General features: G+C 39.6%; 1 protein-coding gene across 4 annotated transcripts; it reads left to right on the top strand.

Moving 5' to 3' along the window:
* Positions 1 to 4,879: 4,879 nt before the first annotated feature.
* Positions 4,880 to 23,042, top strand: GTF2A2 (general transcription factor IIA subunit 2). Of its 4 annotated transcripts, none has more exons than XM_005559685.4 (6): positions 4,880 to 5,011; positions 5,383 to 5,604; positions 10,116 to 10,236; positions 11,523 to 11,627; positions 19,823 to 19,949; positions 22,756 to 23,042. In XM_005559685.4, exons 3-6 carry the CDS (start codon positions 10,165 to 10,167, stop codon positions 22,779 to 22,781), a joined length of 330 nt encoding a protein of 109 aa, XP_005559742.1. In that variant the 5' UTR covers positions 4,880 to 5,011; positions 5,383 to 5,604; positions 10,116 to 10,164; the 3' UTR covers positions 22,782 to 23,042. The 4 variants fall into 4 exon arrangements, with proteins under 4 accessions (XP_005559742.1, XP_005559743.1, XP_005559741.1 ...); XM_005559686.5 differs by having other exon boundaries at positions 4,880 to 5,292; XM_005559684.4 differs by lacking the exon at positions 5,383 to 5,604.
* The last annotated feature ends 339 nt before the right edge of the window (positions 23,043 to 23,381 follow it).

The following is a 23,381-nucleotide window of genomic DNA, read 5'->3' as shown; positions in this document are numbered from 1 at the left end:
CCTCAGCCTCCCGAAGTGCTGGGATTACAGGCGTGAGCCACCGCGCCCGGCCTAGATTCTTTATTGGTAGACAATTTAACGTAGTCTTTCATCTATACATCTTTACGTTGCTCAGAATGGGCTGAGGTTTTTAATAGGTGGTTTTCTACCACATTAAGTACTTGGTTCTTCAGTTTAAAAAATACGAAGAATAACTTCAACTCTTTTTTGCGTTATTCTGATTTTTGATTTTGCAGTCATTGCTCCTAACGGTAGATAAGTGTTGCAAAAGTGATGTTTTTCTGAGTTTTTTTTTCAAAAAGTAGAAGACTGTTCTGTTAACCATTAAAATTCAGAGACAACAGTGATAACACCTGGGATATAATGAAAATGAGGTGCTGTGAATCAGTAAACTAAACGGATACCTGCTTTAACCTACACCTGAATGGAATCTGGTATAGAGATGTACCCACAATAAATGTTTTATAAGATTCAAAATCATAACTAGTAGGTTAGAGGAAGAGCACTTACTAAGTCTGTTGTTTCTAATCTATAGCTATGCAACATTTTCCCATATTATTCCATTTTAATTTCCCATTACTGGCCGGGCGCGGTGGCTCAAGCCTGTAATCCCAGCACTTTGGGAGGCTGAGATGGGCGGATCATGAGGTCAGGAGATCGAGACCATCCTGGCTAACACGGTGAAACCCCGTCTCTACTAAGAAATACAAAAAACTAGCCGGGCGAGGTGGCGGCGCCTGTGGTCCCAGCTACTCGGGAGGCTGAGGCCGGAGAATGGCGTGAACCCGGGAGGCGGAGCTTGCAGTGAGCTGAGATCGCGCCACTGCACTCCAGCCTGGGCGACAGAGCGAGACTCCGTCTCTAAATAAATAAATAAATAAATAAAATTCCCATTACTGACTGAGGTGAAAGTATATGTGATTGTACTTTTTATCTTTCTGTTGGGATCGTGGATCTCATTTAACTGGCTTATTTTGATGCTTCTGTCACTAGGCTCTAAGTGCCCCTTTTTTAGTCAGAAGTTTTTCATGTGAAATAATTTGATTCTGTGTTCTGCTTGATCATACTCTTAAGCACCAAGGGAAGATGTTCTGTTCACCCCACAATTTAAGCTTAACAGTCTAACTCGGAGGGAGATATGCAGAAATATGATTTTAAGTAGGGTCTAGCAGAGTCATTGGAAAGTGATAAAACTAGGAAGTAAGAGAAAGCAAACTTTTATAAAGGGATAAAGACATAGCTGTCACCTAATATGCCACTGTATGTGTGTCCTTTTTTTTTTTTTTTTTTTTTTGAGACAGTCTCCATCACCCAATCTGGAGTGCAGTGGCACGATCTTGGCTCACTGCAACCTCTGCCTCCTGGGTTCAAGCATTTCTCCTGCCTTAGCCTCCTGAGTAGCTGGGATTACAGGCACACGCCACCATGCCTGGCTCATTTTTGTATTTTTAGTAGAGACGGGGTTTCACCATGCTAGGCTGGTCTTGAACTCCTGACCTCGCTATCTGCCTGCCTCAGCCTCCCAAATGCTGGGATTACAGGTGTGAGCCACCGCGCCTGGCCACGTGTGTCCTTTTCATATTTCACTCTTGCTGAACATTGATTTACTCTTCCAGAATGGACATCACTAGTAAGTGCACTGAATACTGAAATATGCTAATTGGCAAGCATATATCTGTAGCTAGAATTTTTTCAACCATAATTCCAGAATTTAAAAAGGTAAGAGATCTACTTTTTGATAGAGGCCTTTTAAAAAGACTGTATAACTTTTCTATTTGGCCGTTTATGTGAATGCTCAGGGAATTTGGAAATGTGTTTTATACAGAAGTGGCTTTTTATATTTCTTAAAGTGATAAATTAGCATTAGGACATACCAGATAGAACAGGCCAGTTTCCTGATGAGGTTGGTAGAGATGTGACAGTAGGTTCATCCTTCCTTTTCCCATGTTATATGCAGAGAAGTGTTAAACTTGCTCAAGCAAACGGGAGTAGGAGATAAGCTGAAAATAGAGATTGCTACACCATTCTATTTTGTTTTCATGCCTGTTTTTTTCTCTAATCCTGTATGGACATTTGAGAAATGGACCACAAATCTGAGCGGGATAGAGTAAAAGGTATTAATGTATGTACTTACAAGTTAGGCCTATTTTGCTGTTAAAGAGTCTGTCTTGTCATAGGTCATAGGAAGTGTGTAGTTTGAGTTGCTGGGAGAAAGAGTCAAGAACTTAGACTTGAATGGGAAGGCCAACTGGTGACAGAAGTGGGGTATTATCTACTCAATGTTCTAAGCTAATACAAAAGAATTACCTGGCAAGCATCCCCCTCTGCCCTTCTTGAGATTCTGAATGAATTTAGAATCAGATCAGTGGCGAGACCCAGTTATGTAATTTTCCTTTGAAGTTCTAAATGATAATTGAAATTAAAGTAGTACGGCATGTTTAACAGTAAGGAGTGACGATCAAATTTAAATATAACAGTATGTTGCAACAATTTATAGTAGACCTACTTATGTTTTGAGAACTAAGTAAAATGCTTTGAAAAGTTCACATAAAGCACTTAAGCACCAAATGAAAATGATTTTGTGCTTTCAAATTAATGATATTAGGCTTGTAGGATGTCTTAGAATAAAATATGATTCTAAGACATCCTACAAGAAGTGAAAACATTTGCATTTTGAAATTTGTACGCAGTTTGGCTAAGGAGGAACTTGGAAATTTTTATGCAGTTTGGCGAAGGAGGAACTTGGAAAATTCATCAGCTTCTACACAGCACTTTTTGTATGTGGACTTTGTAAAGTTTAATGTCCCTTTAACAGTTGCTTGTTTATTTGTGTAAACCTAACTAGTAAATACTGATGGTGTTCAGGGCCACTGACTTGCACAGCCCTTGGAGCACTATTCGCACAGAACACAACTCAGAGTTTGTTAAGACCTTAACGCACTTTGATATCTATTTCAAAAATACTTTTGTTACCACAAGTTCATTGCTGTCATTTAGACAAAATTAATGTACTGTGATGTTTTCCTACTCTTAGGATGATGTTGCCCAGCCTAGTACTGTCATTTTACATTGTGAGAAATTCAGTTCTGATGTCTGTGTGTGCAAGATATTAATGTGGTCCCTGTAAGAAATACTATAGTTGGTCATGATTTTCTAAGGAGATGTAATATTTTCTTTGACCTGTTAGGAATATAACTTGTGTCTTGATTTGTTGCACATCATATTTTTTGCAACATTAATGAATTTAAATAAATTAATTGGAACGTTGGTCTTTGTCTTTTTATCACATTTTTCTTTCATTATGCTACTAAATTTTTGCTTTGAATTATCCTATAAACCTCTTAAACAATGTCAGACCTCTACACTTGGTTCCCTTTCTGTAGTCTGAGTGCTTCTATTCTTTGGGGATTAGAGAGTTCAGCCTGCTTTATTTATTTATTTATTTATTTATTTATTTATTTATTTATTTTTGAGACGGAGTCTCGCTCTGTCACCCAGGCTGGAGTGCAGTGGCGCCATCTTGGCTCACTGCAAGCTCCGCCTCCCAAGTTCACCCCATTCTCCTGCCTCAGCCTCCCGCTTAGCTAGGACTACAGGCGCCCGCGACCACGCCCAGCTAACTTGCTGTATTTTTTTTAGTAGAAACGGGTTTCACGTGTTAGCCAGGATGGTCTCCATCTCCTGACCTCATGATCTGTCCGCCTCGGCCCCCCAAAAGTGCAGAAATTACAGGCGTGAGCCACCGCGCCTGGCCCAGCCTGTTTTATTTTAATATAAAAACAATAGTGAAACTTTGTGTTTCATAGTTGAGAATTTTTTTAAATTAATGGGGAAGCCAAGGATGAAACCATGAGTGGCTTAAAATGAAAACATGGCTTAAATAAGAACTTGTTTAGTTCATAGACCTGCTGAGAGGTTCCAGCTGATAACACTGGTAAATGTTTTCTGGGGTTTTTCTTTTTTGCATGTACTCTAATCACCATTCAGCTATTTTGTAGGATAAACTGCTCTACACATTACTGCTGCATTTAAGCCAGTGTACCATGCACCCTGACACCTAATTTGTGATTTTGCAAACTCGAAATTCATATTGAAGTATTTCTCTTGCATATTAGATGCAAATGTTAAATATAACTTCTCCCAAATTATTTATGAACCAGTCACAGACTAAAAGCTTTGCCTGACTAAATGGATTGCAGCCCTGTTTCGAGGGGTAAAGAAGATGCCCTGCTATAATTTTTTTTTTTTTTTTCTTTTTTTGAGACGGAGTTTCGCTCTCGTTTCCCTGGAGTGCAGTGGCGCGATCTCAGCTGATTGCAACCTCCACTTCCCAGGTACAAGCGATTCTCCTGTCTCAGCCTCCCAAGTAGCTCGGATTACAGGCATGCGCCACCACGCCCGGATAATTTTTTTGTATTTAGTAGAGGGGGGGGGTTTCACCATTTTAGGCTGGTCGCGAACTCTCCTGACCTCCGGGTAATCCACCCGCCTCAGCCTCCCAAAGTGCTGGGATTACAGGCGTGCGCCACCGCGCCCGGCCCCTGCTATAATCTTTCCAGAATTCGTCTGCGAGGTCTTCAACAGTGTTACCCTGAACACACTTCCGGCATGAAATATGAATGCCCTACATTTCTTAAATTGTGCATCTAACAGTGGAGAAGATTAGTCTCTAAAAATTATAAGTCCCTTAGGAACGATTTAGTAAACCTGGTGAATTACTCGAGCAGTGCGCCTGTCCACCACTTTAAGGCTTGAAGCTCCAGCCCAACGCCCCTCCTTCCATCTCCACGCCCTTCCCTGACAAGGCTTGAGTGGCGGGCGAGAGCAGGGCTGGGCGGGGCTCCCGGCCCCCTGGCGGGTGTCACTTCCAGGTTCCGCTAGCACTTCCGGGTCGGCCACCCAGTTCTGCGGTTTCTGCGGCGGCTGGAGAGGTGGTCGGGGAAGTAGGAACTTCCTGCCAGGCTCGTGGCGGCTTCTTTCCGCTCCGCGGCGGGAAGCGCCTTCCCCACAGGTAGTGGGTTAGGGAGGGCAGGGTTAGGGAGGGAAGCAGGGCCGCGCTTCCTGCCGCCCCTTCGGAGTCTGGGTTCGTTGGTCGGGTAGTCTCTGAGGGCCGTTCGCTCCTGGGATCGGCCCGTTACCGACCGTTGCCGGCAAGGCCCCGCGGCCGGCACCGGAGAAGGGCGGCGAGGCGGCGGGGAAGGTCGCGTCCCGCGCGGGAAGCTCGTCGTCCACGGGGCGCCCACAGAACCCACCTGGGAGAGGTCCTCAGCCCACCACCGTGTTTTCAGCCAGGTGAATGTCTTAAAGCATCCAGTAGCGCCCTGTGGGTTTTGCCGAATTTCGGAGAGCATTTTTTAAACGTCTCCTTCCTGTGCTTTATAGCTTGTTGTTTGAAGTCTGCCTTCCAACTTTCTTCGTGCGAACTCCGACAAAAGAAACGAATTTTAAACTGGGTGGTTTAATCAAAAAATGCTAGGACGAATTACTTCCCAATTTGGAGACTTAAAATTTTCTGAACTGCAAAACAAGAAGGGAACAATAAATTTCTGTGGCTGATACCACGTCTAAAAGATTAGAACACTTCGCAAGGAATTTTTAAAGAATGTAAGGACACTGAAATCAGTAGTTTTAACAAACGTTTAAATAACGCATAGCTGTTTTCTAGATAAACTCTTAAATTTGTCAAATGGGACGCGATGCACGATTCTGTATTCCTACTTTGCAAAGTTTTTATCTCTCTGTTGGGACTTCTTGCCCTTTTTAACCCCCTCTCCCCTCCCACACACACATTATACTTACTGCTCTGTGCCTTCGTTTATTGAACAGATTTTTTTGTTTTTGTTTTTTGGCTCCCATTGTGTGCCAGGTACTGTTCTAGACGCCTAGTTTACTTAAATGAACAAAAGAAAAAGCTTTGCCCTCATGGAGCTTACATTTTATTAGTGGATGCAGAAAATAAATGTAAAATAAATATATAATGGTGTTAGAAGGTGATGGTGCCATCAAAAAAAAAGAAAGATAAAGGAGTACGGGAAAGTTCCAGAGTGGAGGTGGGAACTGGTAGTTTAAAGACGATGGTGGTTAGTTTAAGCCTCATTTAGTAGGTGTTATTTGAGCAAAGACTTGAAGGAATTAAGAAGATTAGCTAAGTAAATACCAGGAAGAGCATTCAGGCAGATAGGAAAACCAATACAAAGGCTTTTAGGCCTGTCATGTTTGAGGAATAGCAAGGAAGCCAGTGTATCTGGAGAGGGATGAGCAAGAGTTTTGGGGGTGGAGGGACAAGAAGATAAAGTCAGAGATCATGGGTAGCCGGATCATTGTAAAGGCTGATAGAAGCCATGGGAGATTTTGAATAGAGGAGAGGTGTGTTCTAACTGAAGTTTTAGAAGATCACCCTGGCGGCTGTGAGTTGTGATTAGAGTGTAGGGGTGAGTGTAGAAGCAGGGAAATCATTTAGGAGATTTTTGCAGTAATCCAGATGACGACGAGAGTGGACCAGGCCAGGGTGATAAACCGTGGAGATGGTGAGAAATGGCTGGATTCTGATTGCATTTTGAAGGTAGGCCTTACAGGATTTGCTAGGAATTAGATATGGTGAGTGAGATAGAGGAAGTGGAGGATGACTTCAAAGGTTTGTCCAAGCTTGTAGAAGTATGGAGTTATTTAAGCCACGATGCAAAAGGTAACAAGTAGAGATGTTGAGTAGGCAGCTAGATCCAGGAGTAAGAAGTTCTATGCTGTATGAATTTGGGGATGATCAACGGTGGTATTTAAACCATGAGAATAAATGTTATCAGTAAGGAATGGGTGTAGACAGAAAGCAGCAGAGGACCAAGTACTGTGTCCTGTGATATTAAGAGTTTAGGGAAAATGGGATCAACCAGCAAACAATATTAAGAAGGATGAACTTGTGAGTTAGGACAATCCAAAAAGGGCAGTGTTCCATAAACCAAGCTAAGATCCTTTACGAAAGAGGAGGGAGTACTCAGTTGTGTCCAATATTCTGATGGAGGCTAGAGAACTAGCTTTAGCAGTGCCATTGATGACCTTTCCCAACCTGTTTCCTTAGAGTGCTAGAGGCAAAAATGAGCTTAAGAGAAGATGGGAAAAAAGGAATTGGGAGACAGTGAATACAGACAAAACTAAGGGATTTTGCTGCAAAGGGGAACTGAGAAATAGGGTGTAGCTGGCAGGGGATGTGGGTTCAGGGCTTTTTGTTTTGTTTTACTTTTTAAGGTGGAAGAAGTAGCCACCTGTTTGTTTGCTAATGGAAATGATCCACAGACAGGGAAAATTTGAAGGTGAGGGAGAGAAGTAACAACTGAATTGTCAGAACAATATCCTTGAGTGAACTAGAAGACAATGCCTAATACAAAGGTAGAAGGATTGGATTTAGAGAAATATAGGTATAAAGTTCAACTATAGTGACAGGAAGGCAGAGTATATGGGTACAGGTTGGGCTTCCCAAATCCAAAATGCTCCAAAATCCAAAATTTTGAGCACCGACATGACACTGAAAGGAAATGCTCTTGGAGCATTCCAGAGCTTGAATTTGGGGTACTCAACCCGTAAGTATATACGCTGCAGATATTCTAAAATCCAAAACACTTCAGGTCCCCAGCATTTCAGATAAGGAATGCTCAACCTGTATAGCTATTGGTAGGTAGCTGGATGTGTCTGTGAGTCTGGAAGTTACTGCTTCAGTTTCCTCAGTAAAGTGGAATATTTTGTGTCGTACTCAGATATTTCTAATATATTAGCACTCTGACATACTACCAAATAATTCACTCAACAAATAATGCATACTACATATGTCGTTCTAGTTGGTAAATATGTAACTGAACAAAAGTCCCTGTCTTCACTGGGTCATCTATTTTAGTAGATGGAGACAGAATAAGCATATATGTGTCAGCTTCAGTTATGGGTATGAATAAAAATAAAGCAGTGTGAGGAAGAAGGGAGGTAATTATTTCTTATAGGTTGATTATAGAAGGCCTTTCTGATGAGGTAATGTTTGACCCAGAGATCTGAATCAAATGAGGGAGTGAACTATGCAGGTATCTGGGAAGAATAGTGTCAGGAGAAAGAACCACCACCACAAAGGCCTTCAAGCAGGATCATGCTTCTCATGTCAAAGAACAGCAGGGGACCATTATGACCACAGCAGAGTGGGAGGGTGAGTGGGTGAAGATAGGGAAGTAGGTATTGGGGGGCCCAAATCACATAGGCCTTCCAAACCAGGGACTCTGGTTTTCAGTGAGATGGGATGCTGCCATTGGTGGTTTTGAATAGACCAGTGATGTGATTTGCCTTATGTTTTAAAGTCTTAGTGTGGCTGCTATGAGGGTGGGGTTGGGATAGGCAAGAGTGGAAATAAGGAGACCATGAGTTATCACATTAACTTTGGTGACAGATGATGGTGACTTAGGGTAATAGCATTGAAGATGGTAGAAGCTGTCAGATTCTGGCTATAGTTAGAAGGAAGAGCTGAAAGGTTGGCTGATGGATGCCAAGTAAGAAAGAAAGAAGTTACTCTTGACTCTAAGGTTTTTGAGCTGTTACAGAAAGACTAGATTTACTGTTTATTGAGGTAAGACTAAGGACAGCATATTTGCAAGAGTAGCATCAGGAACATGGTTTTTGACAAATTGAATTTGAGCTACCTACTTGATACTTTTATCCAGTGTCAAGCAGGCAGTTTTATATATGGGTACAAAGGAAGAATTGAGGGCTGGAGATACAAATTTGGGAGTCATCCCCAGATAGTACATAGTATTTAAAGCCGTAAGTGTGGATGAGGTAACTAAAGGAGTAAAGTATGTGGAGTATAGAGGACCCAAGAAAACTTAGGGCAGTTCAACAGTTAGAAGTCAGGGAGCTGAGGAGGAACCAGCAAAAGAAAATAAGAAATACAGTGGTATCCAGTGACATGAGAGAACTGAGAGTAGTGTCTCAAAGCCAAAGATATGTTTCAAGAAGGCAGAAATTATCTGTTGTACCCAATGCTAGCAAGGTATGAAATGTAAGGACTGATGGCTGCCCATTTTTTTTGCTGAGTTTTACCTGATGATTGCTTCTCAAATGTATTTTCCCCCATCCATCTCCAGACTGAAAATGCCACGAGGTCAAGATCTTACACCTGACGTGTAGTGGAAGCTCAGTAAATGTTTATTTACTCTGTACTGCTGCCACCCTTTTCAAGCCCCCATCCCTCATCTGTTTCTAAATCTCACACTCAAGCCCAGCTGTCTGACCTTTCCTGACTAAAATGCTTCAGTGGCTCCCCACTCTTTGCTCCTATCCTGCCAAACAGTTCCATCTATGCTGTCTCTTTCAGCTTCATCTCCTGCCACTCCCTGTTCATACTTATGCCCTGATAATGTAGAACAGTTTATGTTTTTCCCTACAAACATTTCATCCTTCCATGGCTTTACTTATTCTATTCTGTCAGCCTCTGGAATGACTTCCCTCCTCTGCTTGGCTAAAGTCTAGCTTAAGGAACCTGGAAGCTTTTCTGAGCCAGCTCAGTCTACAGGCAGCCTCTATTGTATGCTTTGTATCTTTATCACAGTTCTTATACTGAATTGAATCTTTTTGTATGTATGTTACATTCTTTAGCGTATAAATTTTTAGGATTTGGGAGCGTGTCTTTAATCATCATCTTCTCCCTGGAACCTGTCACAGTGCCATCCTCTTGGTAGGCACTCTGTGAATACTGAATTTAGAGAGAACAGGAAAATAAAGGGGCAGACATGCAAATATGAGCTGCAGATTTTACCAGTGACTTGACAGCAGGTAGAAAGGATAGTACATGGAAAATTCTAGACTAAGTCAGAAGGCAGATATTTGAAGGAAATGGAAAAGACTTTTTAATAAATATAACATCTATACTGCATAAAGGAGTATGAATGCCTATGTCAAAATCACAGGGAAATAAACTGGAAAATCATTTGTAGCTATTCCTTGTAATTCTAAAATGATTATATAGTAATTTGCAACCTCTAAGCATTCTCCTAGTTCTATATTAGAATATTTGAAGTAGATGATATTATATACATAATTTATGATGTTACAGTATGATCTTTTTTAACAATTTTATATTAAATTTTTAGGACATCAATGCAAGCTTGAATAAGAAAAGCAAATTCTTCCTCCTAAGCCATGGCATATCAGTTATACAGAAATACCACTTTGGGAAACAGTCTTCAGGAGAGCCTAGATGAGCTCATACAGGTGGGAGACTGAATTAAAAATCAAACACTTTTATCTAGATGGGTTTACAGTAATTCTTGTCATATCACTTAAGCAAAGAGATATGAGGTAAAATATCTTGGACTGTTTGACCCAGCAAGTCAGTAACACTGATCAAATAACCTCAAATTCTTGTTTATTACACTGTCCTGACAACAGGACACAAAATATGATTGAATGGTATCATTAAATATAACTAAATCTGGGTATGTGCAGTGTTTCACACCTCTAATCCCAGCACTTTAGGAGGACAAGGTGGAAGGATCGCTTGAGGCCAGAAGTTTGAGAGCAGCTTAGGCAACATAGCCACCACCCATCTCCACAAAAAATAAAAAAATTAGTTTGGTGTGGTTGCGCATGCCTATAGTCCCAGTTACTCAGGAGGCTGAGTAAACTCTTGAACCCAAGAGTTTGAGGCTTAAGTGCGCTATGATGGTACCACTGCACTCCAGCCTTGGTGACAGAGCAAGACCCTGCCTCTAAATAAGTAAAGTTAAATCTTCAGAAATTTTTGTTCTACAAAATTGAGATTGTTGGTTTCCCCCTTCTCAAATTTAGGGAAGAAAGTCATAATTCTTTTTAGCTTTAAGGTAATTTTATCCAGTTTAATAAAGTCTTCTGAGATTTACAAGTCTGAATTTATATTTCAATTTTGAGAAAATTAACCCTTCTATATAATTTTCCCAAATAAAAACATATTAAGTATTTCCGACTGGGCACAGTGGCTCACGCCTGTAATCCTAGCACTTTGGGATCCCAAGTCAGGTGGATTACCTGAGGTCGAGAGTTAGAGACCAGACTGACCAATGTGGAGAAACCCTGTCTCTACTAAAAATACAAAATTAGCCAGGTGTGGTGGCGCACACCTGTAATCCCAGCTACTTGGGAGACTGAGGCAGGAGAATCGCTTGAACCCGGGAGGCAGAGGTTGTGGTGAGCCGAGATCACGCCACTGCACTCTAGCCTGGGCATCAAGAGCAAAACTCCGTCTCACAAAAAAGGAAAAAAAAAAAAAAAAAGACAAAGTTTTGTTCTGGCTTTATAACATCACTGCGTGTTTTCTTTTCAAGATTGTTTGTGTCGAGATAGTACAAAAGATATCTTCAAGCTTTGCTGCTTCATCAGTTATGGCAAAGGAGATAAAGGAATTCTAGTTTAGAGGCTTTGGTTAACCTCAGTTAAATTTTAGATGATAATTTGTATATTTTTATTTACTTTGTCTTTAATGTTCTTCCCTAAGCGGATTTATGACCTTTACCTTTTCTCAGTCTCAACAGATCACCCCCCAACTTGCCCTTCAAGTTCTACTTCAGTTTGATAAGGCTATAAATTCAGCATTGGCTCAGAGGGTCAGGAACAGAGTCAATTTCAGGGTAAGGATATTTTCCTAAATCTAGAAGCCTATACCAATGGTTGGTAAAACAGTGGGGTTTTTTTTTAGGACCCCTACGTATTTGTTAATCATAGGAAGAGGTGGCTTTAATCAGTTTTTGGAACTTGTTTTATAATAACTAAATTATACTTTTCAATCAACTATATATTACACTAAGTTGGTCCACTTAATGTGAGATACAGAGATGTTTTTAGATTTTTATTTCATTGTTTCATAAATCAGCCTTTGTATGTTTGGCTACCTTCCCTGAAGAGTTACTGAGATTCCAAACACCTGAAATATTATCTGCAGGATTAAAGGTAAGTGGCAGAGTAATCCCCAAGGTGCTGTTATGGTTTTCAAACTCTGGCCTTTCCCCATTCCAGGGAAGTAGAGTTATTTCTAGAAACTTCATGTTGCCTCCCTCCTACTCTTAGGTAACTTGGCTGATAAAAAACCTGATCTCTAGTGATAGATAACAGTCCATTCTGGTAGCTTGGTCTCACTTGAGTCACTTATACTTTGAATAGTAGTAATCCAAAGCTGGATAAAATTATCTCTCTCAATTTCCTGATAACTTCAGATTAAGGGCCCATTGAAAGAGTCATGGTGCAACAGAAAGAATTTTACCACATTATGGTATTGATGGACTCATATAGTATATGATGATGTTTGGTTATTACTTATCTAACTATGCTTATATTGTATTATAAGGCATAACCTATATAAATATGGTCAAAAGAAGGTTAAAATATGGTTAACAACCAAAATTTGATCATTAATTAACATTTGCCTACTTTATTTCGTACTTAAACATTCAATAAACAGTTTGAGTGTCTATTAACATACCAGGCATGCTCTAGATACACAGAGATGAAAAGATAACATACCAGGCATGTTCTAGATACTCAGAGATGAACAAGATAGACAAAATCCCATTTGACTTAAATAAGTCTCATGTATCAGTTTCATGTGCCAAAAAATTATCTGGAGTAAAATATGCCTTCAAGACTATATAATTTGACCAGTGGATCCATGAATTTTTAACAGTAATGATTCTGCCAAAATTAGTTTGTGTTTTTTTAATACACCCATATGCAGAAGTCTGCCCAGATGATCTATGTTAATACATAAATTTTGCTCTAGTAAGAAATTTGGTGGACTACTTATCAGAGGCAATGTAGTTCACAACGCCTAACTAGTCATCTTCTAGGTGTATTATTGTAGGTTTCTAGTTTGGATTTCTTTAGCTACAGTTAAAGTAATTTGACATTTACATTTATCTTGCACAGTGTTTTGTAAGTTTTGTCTGTTTTCCAAAAGCTATATATATAATTGCTCTCAGCCTTGATCAGAACTTTTCCATTCTTTCGTTTTATTTTCCTGCTGCTGCTATTCTAGCTCAGGCTTTTATCACCCTACTCCTGGGTTATAGCCAACTTGATCAATTTTAAGTCCAGAATGTTTGCAAATGACATTCTGTTTAGCTTAGTGTAGCATATGGCTGAGACAAAAGAGATAATAGTTAGAAATATCTAATTTTCAGAGCCATTTTGCTAGATCAAATTTAAGTATATATTTTTTGTTTATAATTTGCTGACCTAGCAGTGAGAAGCATCCTTTACAAAAATAGAATAGTTCTATATAGCATGTTAAATTGTTTTTGTTTTAAATCCTTTTATGGGTTCCATATAAGTGAAATTATTTAGTAGAGTATTATAGGAGAAAATCCTCTTAAGTATGAGAGCTAAGGTTTTAATCATTTATATGTTTTAATTTATTAGTTAAAAAATCTATATATATGTACCATGGAGCTTGAACTGAATTAATTTTTAGGGAGAAAATTCAGATTGAAGTGGTATGTATAACTAGGCTTTTATTTTGTTTTATTTTTTTTTGAGACGAAGTCTTGTTCTGTTACCCAGGCTGGAATGCAGTGGTGCAATCTCGGCTCACTGCAACCTCTGCCTCCTGGGTTCAAGCGATTCTTCTGCCTCAGCCACCTGAATAGCTGGGATTATAGGCGCGTGCCACAACACCCGGCTAGTTTTTGTATTTTTAGTAGAGATGGGGTTTCACCATGTTGGCCAGGCTGGTCTCGAACTCCTGACCTCATGATCCGCCCGCCTCGGCCTCTCAAGGTGCTGGAATTACAGGTGTGAGCCACCCCACACGGCCATAAGTAGGCTTTTAAGGAGCCATTGTATGTTTTTGGGAGAACATATTCCCATAGATAAAAGTAATGGTTACTTAAACTTTATAGTGTTGACAGTAATTAAACAAGCATTAAAAGATTTTTATAGTGTTTAAAATTTAGAAGTTTAAAATTTAAAGTTTAAAAGATTTAAACTTTATAGTGTTGACAGTAATTAAACAAGCATTGAAAGATTGAATGCCATACCCCCAAAAAATAAGATTTAGTGATCAAGAAAAATAGCCCTTCTAACAAAACAGAAGGTTTGCTTTTTACTGTTTTTTGATGTTTCTATAACAAACATTTATTACATAACTTTTAAGGTGTTCTTTTAGGCTGGGCACAGTGGCTCATGCCCTGTAACCCCAGCACTTTGGGAGGCTGAGGCGAGCAGATCACTTGAGGTCAGGAATTTGAGACCAGCCTGGCCAACACAGTGAAGCCTCGTCTCTATTAAAATGAGCCGGACGTGGTGGTGCACGCGTGTAGTCCCAGCTACTTGGAAGGCTGAGGCAGGAGAATCGCTTGAATCCAGGAGGCGGAGGTTGCAGTGAGCCAATACCACACCACTGCACTCTAGCCTGGGCGACAGAATGAGACTGCATCTCAAAAAAAAAAAAAAAAAAAAAAAAACCCAAAAACTTGTTGCCCGGTTGTGGATACATGTAAACCAAAAATGTATTTATTAAAAGTGCATTGAAGATACAATTTGGCCAAATGATTAAGTGTTAAAAGTAATATTTGACCAAAGCCAAATATCTACTTATAGAAGGAACTTTTTGAATTTAAAGAATTAAAAATTTCACTTTGAAAATTATAATTATCAGGCAGCTCAAGCCTGTAATCCCAGCGGGTTGGGAGGCCAAAGCGGGAGGATCACTTGAGGGCAGTTCAAGACCAGTCTGCGAAATACAGTGAAACCCTGTCCCTACGAACAAACAAATAAATAAATAAAGTAGCTGGGTGTGATGGTGTGTGCCCGTAGTCCTAGCTACTTGGGAGGCTGAGGTGATAGGGTGGCTTGAGCCCAGGAGGTTGTGGCTGCAGTGAGCCATGATCATGCCATTTCCTTTCAGCCTGGGTGACACAGCTAGACCCTGCCTCAAAAAAAAAAAAAAACTATATATGTATATATGTATAAACACATATAAATTATATAATATTTATAATTATATAATATATGCACATATAAACTGAAAGACATGTATATATTATATAATGTTTGTAATTATATAATTATAGACTATATGTGTATATATACTATATACATATATAAATGTAGTTTTTATACTAGAGATACTGAATGGATTCTGACTTTCAAATGAAGAGAGTAAAAAAGCAAGATATTTAAATAACTAAAAATTGTATACAGAAAAGCTTATTTCATGTTACAGATTCTAGTTCAAATTATTCTAAAAAGATTTAAATCTTATTTCATGTTAGAGATTCTAGTTCAAATTATTCTAAAAAGATTAATCTCTTACATTTAACTTTTTAAAAACATTTGTTGGCTCAAAAGTTACCTAGCTAATGTGCTCTTTGATATTGTCAACTTAATTTTCATCTACAATTGGAAGGCATTTAATAACTTTTATTTAATATCTTTCAGTCAAGATTTGTAGCATTTTATTTTTGCAGTAAAATAAATGAAGTATATAAACTTACACTGCAACTAATGGAATTTCAGCATATGATATGTAAGATTTTTCACTCCAGTCTACATCTAAAATGCTTTATTTATATTTGAAAGTGAATACATACTGGCTCATAAATCCCAATGACTTGCTTTAAATTATTTACATAACATTATCAAATGAAAGTAATTTACTGCAAGCTAAGCTATGAGGACACAAAGGCATAAGAATGATATGACTTTGCGAACGAACTTTGGGGAAAGGGTAGGAGGGTGGCGAGGGATAAAAGACTACACATTTTGTAAAAGAGAAAGTAAGGCAAGGCACAGTGGTTCATGCCTGTAATCCCAGCACTTTGGAAGGCCAAGGCAGGCAGACCACCTGAGGTCAGGAGTTCAAGACCAGCCTGACCAACATGGTGAAACCCCGTGTCTACTAAAAATACAAAAATTAGCTGGGTGTGGTGGTGGTACATGCCTGTAGTCCCAGCTATTCGGAGGCCAAGGCAGGAGAATCACTTGAACCCAGGCGGTGGAGGTTGCAGTAAGCCGAGATCGCACCACTGCACTCCAGCCTGGGCAACACAGCAAGACTCGGTCTCAAAAAAAGAAAGTAATATACACACTTCTTTTTTTTTTTCTTTTTTAAGATGGAGTCTTACTCTGTCACTCAAGGTGGAGTGCAATGGCGTGATCTCACCTCACTGTGACACCCGCCTCCCAGGTTCAAGCGATTCTCCAACCTCAACCTCCCAAGTAGCTGGGATTACAGGCACCCACCATCATACTTGCCTTATTTTTATATTTATGTAGGGGTTTCACCATGTTGACCAGGCTGGTCTTGAACTCCTCACCTCAGTGACTCTCCTACCTCAGCCTCCAAAAGTGCTGGGATTACAGGTGTGAGCCACCACACCTGGCCAGTAATATACACACTCTTAAGATCATGGATTACACACACATTCAGAATGCTGGAAATGAACATTGAGTTTGGCATCTAGCTGTTTAGCTTTCCACAGGCTCAGACTGTAGCAAACTAGCAGATCTAATTTTCAGATATATTTTATAGGTTTACAATTTTGTGTCTTTTTCCCTTAATCATGGGTGATTTTCCATGTATTTATCACTCCACTGAAATTGCTGTTCCCAAGTTATTTTTGCTAAATCTAATGCATCATTTGTAATGCTATTGATTATTCTTTTTTAAAAACCCCTATTTCCCTTGAAACCATACTGTGTGAGCTTTTCTCCTATTCCCTGGCCTTTTACTCTCAGACTCCTTTGTAGTTCTGTCTCTGCTTATCATTTAATTGTTGGTATTTCTTAGGGTTATAGAGTGCCCCCACTATCCTTGGTCTCATCCAACCCTCTGGCTTTGGTTAAAGTGAATATCATGTTCTCATGCTTTCTGCTATACTCCAACTACTTATTGGACATCATGACTTAGATATACCTGAAATTCAACAAGTTCCAAATTTAACTTTACTCCCAAACCAGCTTTTTCTGTGAATGCATTGACATTCAAGCCAGAGACTTGGGAGTTACTGTGGATTTCTCTGTTCCCCAACCCCACCATATTTATAGTTGTCCATTCCTATCGGTCCTACCTTTTAAAGTCTCTCCATTTCTATTGATCCCTTTATTACTGTAGTAAAGCCACTTTCACCTCTCTGATTCACGCAGCTAACAGACATCAGCTTCATAACTGGTCTTACTTCCTTTAGTCATACTCCTGTCTAATCCATTCTTTATGTCATTACCAAAACTGCAAATCTGATCAGACTCTTCTGCTTAAAATCTTTCACTGACCTCCCAGTACCATTAGGATGGGGCAAAGGTTTTCCAAGGTTCTCCTTTATCTTAGGACCTCCTGATGTGTTCTGTTTTCTGGAATTGACCACCCCATTCTAAGTGTTTGTCTTCCTTTCCATTATCCCTCCTCTCCATTGACTCTTATTCTTTAGTACTCAACTTAAACTTCACTTTTTGAGAGCAGCTGTCTGCCTTGTGTCCTCCATACCCTTGAGTGCCTTTGCTCTACTCACAGTACCCACTCACTTACTCTTTCATAGCACTGTTATACTATGTATTTACTTGTTTTAATGATCTCCCTGCTAAACTCAGCTCACCAGTGGCAGTGACCTGTGCTTACCATTGTATCCTCAGAGGCCAGCATAGTCTAGCACACAGTAATTATTCATTTATTACATTCATTCATTCATAGCCATCAGTTTCCTTAATCATTCTCACTTGATAGACTATTTAGATTGAATCCAGTTTTTGCTATTATAATAATATTGCAGGGAGCATTTTTGTGCTTGGTGGTTTGTTTCTGAGTTGAAGATTTTAGGCATTTTAAGTGTTGCATACTAAATTTCCTGTGTGACTATATGTGTGCATGTGTATATCTCAGGTTTTAATTGTATTCTGCTAGTGTCCATGCATGACTTTCATCACATTCTTTTTAAAAATTTCCAGCTGGGCGTGGTGGCTCACACATTTAATCCCAGCACTTTGGGAGGCCAAGGTGGGCAGATCACCTGAGATCAGAAGTTTAAGACCAGCCTGGGCAACATGGCAAAACCCTGTCTCTACTAAAAATACAAAAATTAGTCTGATGTGGTGGCAGATGCCTGTAATCCCAGCTACTTGGGAGGCTGAGGCAGGAGAATCGCTTGAACCCGGGAGACAGAGGTTGCAGTGAGCCAGAATCACGCCACTGCACTCCAACCTGGGCAACAGACTGAGACTCCATCCCAAAAAATAAAAATAGGCTGGGCATTGTGGCTCACGCCTGTAATTCCAACACTTTGGGAGGCCAAGGTGGGCAGATTACCTAAGGTCAAGAGTTTGAGATCAGCCTGGACAACATGGTGAAGCCCCATCTACTAAAAATACAAGAAGTAGCCAGGTGTGGTGGCCTACGCCTGTAGTCCCAGCTACTCTGGAGGCTGAGACAGGAGAATCCCAGGAAGCAGAGGTTGCAGTGAGCTGAGATTGCACCCCTGCACTCCAGCCTGGGCCACAGAATGAAACTCCATCTCCAAAAAAAAAAAAAGTAAAAATTTCCTTTTGATGCTCAAGTATATATTCCTATTTTAAAAAAACAAAACATAATTAGAAGAATGTGTCGTGGGCATGGTGGCTCACACCTGTAATCCCAGCACTTTGGGAGGCCAAGGTGGGAGGATTGCTTGAGGCCAGAAGTTTGACTAGCCCGGCCAACATAGCAAGACCCTGTCTCTATTTTTAAAAAATATTAAAATAGGCTGGTGCAGTGACTCACACCTATAATCTCGGCACTTTGGGAGGCCAAGGCGGGCAGATCATCTGAGGTCAGGAGTTTGAGACCAGCCTGGCCAGTGTGGTGAAACCCTGTCTCTACTAAAAATACAAAAGTTAGCTAGGTGTGGTGGCGTACATCTGCAATCCCAGCTACTCAGGAGGCTGAGGCAGAAGAATAGCTTGAACTTGGGAGGTGGAGGTTGCAGTGATCCAAGATCGCACCACTGCACTGCAACCTGGGCAACAGAGTAAGACTTGGTTTCAAAAAAAAAAAAAAAAAAAATTACATAGGCCAGACGTGGTGGCTCACGCCTGTAATCCCAGCACTTTGGGAGGCTGAGGTGGATGTATCACCTGAGGTCAGAGTTTGAGACCATCCTGGCCAACATGGTGAAAACCCGTCTCCATACAAAAATTAGCTAGGTGTGGTTTCGGGTGCCTGTAGTGCCAGCTACTCAGGAGGCTGAAGCAGGAGAATGTCTTGAACCCGGGCGGCGGAGGTTGCAGTAAGCCAAGATCACGCCACTGTACTCCAGCGTGGCAACAGAGCGAGATTCCGTCTCAAAAAAATTTTTAATATGTATGAATAAATTATAAGTTTCTCAGGACAATGAGTGTTGTAGTGACTAATACAGTAATGCATCTGAGGCAAGTCACAGGATTAAAATTTAGTGTTTCTAGGAAGTCCCTGCTTTTGTACATTTGGAGAATTAACATACATAATAAAATATGTAACTTTTAACAAATATTTCCATAATAATTTGAATGAACTTTCATAATTTAGCCACATGAGGGCAGTAGAAATCCAAATGCAAGTTTTTATTTTTTCTTTTTATTTCAGGTAAGTAATTTGCAATGGAGACTGAAAATAGAGTGCCAACTAAAATATTTTTGAACTCTTCCCTTAGCAAATTTGTCTGGCTTTTTGTTTGTTTAAGTAGCTGGGATTAAAGTTAAGGAAAATCTTAAGCATTAAACTTATTAACAATTATGTTCTTGGTAGCCAAGATCTCTTAAATTGCTTTGGAGAAAAATGTGAGGGGAAAAAACGTTTCATGGTATTTCTAAATGTTTTGTTTTAAAGGGCTCTCTAAATACGTACAGATTCTGCGATAATGTGTGGACTTTTGTATTGAATGATGTTGAATTCAGAGAGGTGACAGAACTTATTAAAGTGGATAAAGTGAAAATTGTAGCCTGTGATGGTAAAAGTAAGTGCTTGCCTCATTTCTGTAAAAGCAAATCTACTTGAAACCTTGTTTTTATGAGCCTTTAGAAGATCTGCATCCATATGGAAAGCCTAAGGGGGAAAATGACCTAGTGATCAATTCTCAGATACAGCCCAGGCTTCTATCTCAGCTAAATTCTGAATTATGTATCTCAAACAGGGCTCTTACTGACTTTAGGTGGATACATTTCAAATGACACATAGACTACTTACACAGATTGGATTTGTGTGGGGAAAAAAAATAAGCAAATTAATAAGTATTTCTTCCCTATTTCCGTTACAAATTTTAAGTGTTTATCAGGCTTTTCAGACACCTTTAAGAATTTTGACAATCCTGTGGTTTCTATGTTGCTCGATACCCGTAGATTTAAAGAGTTATTTTAAACAGGATTTTAATTAATCGTAATAACTTTGGAGTCATGATGGTAAATATTCATCTAATCTGTTAAATATGACATGTGCAAGTGAACTTTTCACACCAGACCTAGGAACTTCTTCAGGTCCTTAAATGTTTCAAAAGCTATACACCTCTAATTTCTGTTTCATGATTAGTTATTTCCTTTTTGCTAAGTATATTTTAAATATACTTTATAATCTGAACCATTTGTGTTTAAACCTCTAATTTCTGTTTCATGATTAGTTATTTCCTTTTTGCTAAGTATATTTTAAATATACTTCATAATCTGAACCATTTGTGTTTAAGAGCAGCTAGTCTAGAAAGTGAATAGAAAAGACTGCTGCTCTTTGAGAGGGAGTTTTGAAAAGCAAAAGATATGTAGAAAGTAATACCCTCCATTTCCCTGTTTGAGTTGGATTTGTTTTATGTATTTTGCACTTCCAAAGAAATGGCTAATCACTGAAGAAATGTAGAGAATACAAAAAAGCACATAGAAGAAATTCTCTACAACACTACCTGATGGTGTTATAACTACCCTATTGAATATTATATAGCCTATTGTTCTTTTGCAAAAATGTATGTATATGTAGACATTTGTAAATATATTTTTCACTGAGTTTACTACCCTTAAGCCATTTTTTTTTTCTTTTTTCTTTTTTTAAAGACAGAGTCTCGCTGTATTGCCCAGGCTGGTCTGAAACTCCTGGGCTCAGGCGACCTTCCCACCTCAGCCTCCCAAAGTGCTGGGATTACACACCTGAGCCCCTGCACTTAAGCCTGATTTTTAGTGGCTACATAAAAATTACACCTTCAGCCCTTTTTAAAGAAATAGTCTCTTCCAGATACCACAAAGTCTCGGAACCTAGCAACGCTACTGTTCGTGACTTGTTATAGTTCAGAAGGTTACCTAGGAATAATCATTCTAAGAACTTTGGGCATAGTAACTTTTTATTATAGTCATCAGATACATCTTTGTCATTACAGCAAGGAACAGTGTTATATTTGGGTCTTTTTAAAAGTCCTGTGAAGGTGGTGCTGTATCCTGAATCATAACATTTCTATATTTGAAATTAGCCACATATGGCTAGCCAGTGGTTACTGTATTGGACAGAACCAATGTAGATTATTAGTAGTGTCAGTTTCAGTCATTTGAACCATACCGGAGAACCAAAAAGTCAGTAAATAAAGCTTCTGAACAAAATAAATATTGATGTATAATATCAAAAGAATCCATGTAAAGGTATGTATTTTACTGATAGGAGCTCCCATCTGGTAGTCCTTAGTGTGTGTTGCTCTTTACTGTACAAGATTGTTTTCCAAAGTTCAGTGGATGAGGAGTAGCAGATCGGCCTTGTTTATTGCAGTAGTTTTTAAGGATTTTCTCTCGCTTCACAGTGTAGTAATTGATCTTCAGTGAGAAGATTGTTGACTCAAAGAAAGCTTAAATTGTATTCCATTGCCGGGCGCGGTGGCTCAAGCCTGTAATCCCAGCACTTTGGGAGGCCGAGACGGGTGGATCACGAGGTCAGGAGATCGAGACCATCCTGGCTAACACGGTGAAACCCCGTCTCTACTAAAAATACAAAAAATTAGCCGGGCGAGGTGGCGGGCGCCTGTAGTCCCAGCAACTCGGGAGGCTGAGGCAGGAGAATGGCGTGAACCCGGGAGGCGGAGCTTGCAGTGGGCTGAGATCCGGCTCCTGCACTCCAGCCTGGGCGACGGAGCAAGACTCCGTCTCAAAAAAAAAAAAAAAAAAAATTGTATTCTATTTACTTTATAAAAAAAAAAAAAAAAAAAATTGTATTCTATTTACTTTATATCTGCAGAAAAGAATGCAGTGTTAGAGGTTTGGGACAGTAGGCCAGGCGCGGTGGCTCACACCTGTAATCCCAGCACTTTGGGAGGCCAAGTCGGGCAGATCACTTGAGGCCAGGAGTTCGAGACCAGCCTGGCCAACATGGCGAAACTCCATCTCTACTAAAAATACAAAAATTAGCCAGGAGTGGTGGCGTCCGCCTGTAATCCCAGCTGCTCGGGAGGCTGAGGCAGGACAATTGCTTGAACCTGAGAGGTGGAGACTGCAGTGAGCTGAGATCACACCACTGCACTCCAGCCTGGGCAACACAGTGTGACTCTGTGTAAAAGAAAAAAAGTGTTATATAACAATTACATGAACCAAATGTAGTTCAACTTGGTTTTACTCTAGTATGAATATGAGGAGCTAAGCAACTTTATATCTGCTTAAAAGAAGTTCTCAAGATATTTCCATTGTCAGCTTCCCTCTTTAACCCTGCCCTCTGTTCTTCCCCACCCCTCAAGCCACCACCACTATTAGTCTTAAAATAGTTAATTTTAAAATTAAATTGAATTTACTTTCTCTTTTGTTTCCTAGATACTGGCTCCAATACTACAGAATGAATAGAAAAAATATGGCTTTTTTATGCCATCTTCTGTTACTCATTGCTTTTGAAGAGAAGCATAGAAGAGACTTTTTATTTATTCTAGAATTGCAGAAATGACTACACTGTGCTATACCAGAGAATTCCAGTAGAAACTTATAACTCTGTAGCCTCTTACATCACCTTTATTATACAGCATGGAAAAAAAGACTTTTTTTTAATGACAAAAGTTGTTGCCTTCCTAAGAACCTTCTTTAATAAACTCATTTTAAAACTCTGAGTAGTAACTGGTGATACTATTAAGGTAGCAATATGAAGATATTAGATAATGCGTTTTCTCATTTCCTTTGCAAGGAAGATGATGCTCTTTCAGAATGCTTAATTTCAATAAAGTCATGTTAGTTTTGCAACTTTACCTGATGAAAGCATCAGCAGGGGCAAAACCAAATTCTGGATGGAATTTTATTAAGAAAATCCCTTGCTTTTTAAAATACAAAACCAAAGTTAATCATTGGTATAAAAAACCCAAGTACAACTTGATTAGGAAAAGTTAGACAATCATAACAAAAACAAAACCAAACAACTTTCCTTCTTAGACCAGGTAACATGAGGAAGGGGG

This window comes from Macaca fascicularis, chromosome 7 (genome assembly GCF_037993035.2).
Source record: "Macaca fascicularis isolate 582-1 chromosome 7, T2T-MFA8v1.1".
Lineage (NCBI taxonomy): Eukaryota > Metazoa > Chordata > Mammalia > Primates > Cercopithecidae > Macaca > Macaca fascicularis.
The sequence above is the reverse complement of the archived record's forward strand: the minus strand, read 5'-3'. Positions and strand labels throughout refer to the sequence as shown.

Bases quoted from the DNA above. Each gene is read 5' to 3' on its own strand.
- GTF2A2 (XM_005559684.4), top strand. From the start codon at position 10,165: ATGGCATATCAGTTATACAGAAATACCACTTTGGGAAACAGTCTTCAG. The intron at 10,237-11,522 runs GTGGGAGACTGA...ACCTTTTCTCAG, and splicing joins GCCTAGATGAGCTCATACAG to TCTCAACAGATCACCCCCCA. The intron at 19,950-22,755 runs GTAAGTGCTTGC...TTTGTTTCCTAG, and splicing joins TGTAGCCTGTGATGGTAAAA to ATACTGGCTCCAATACTACA.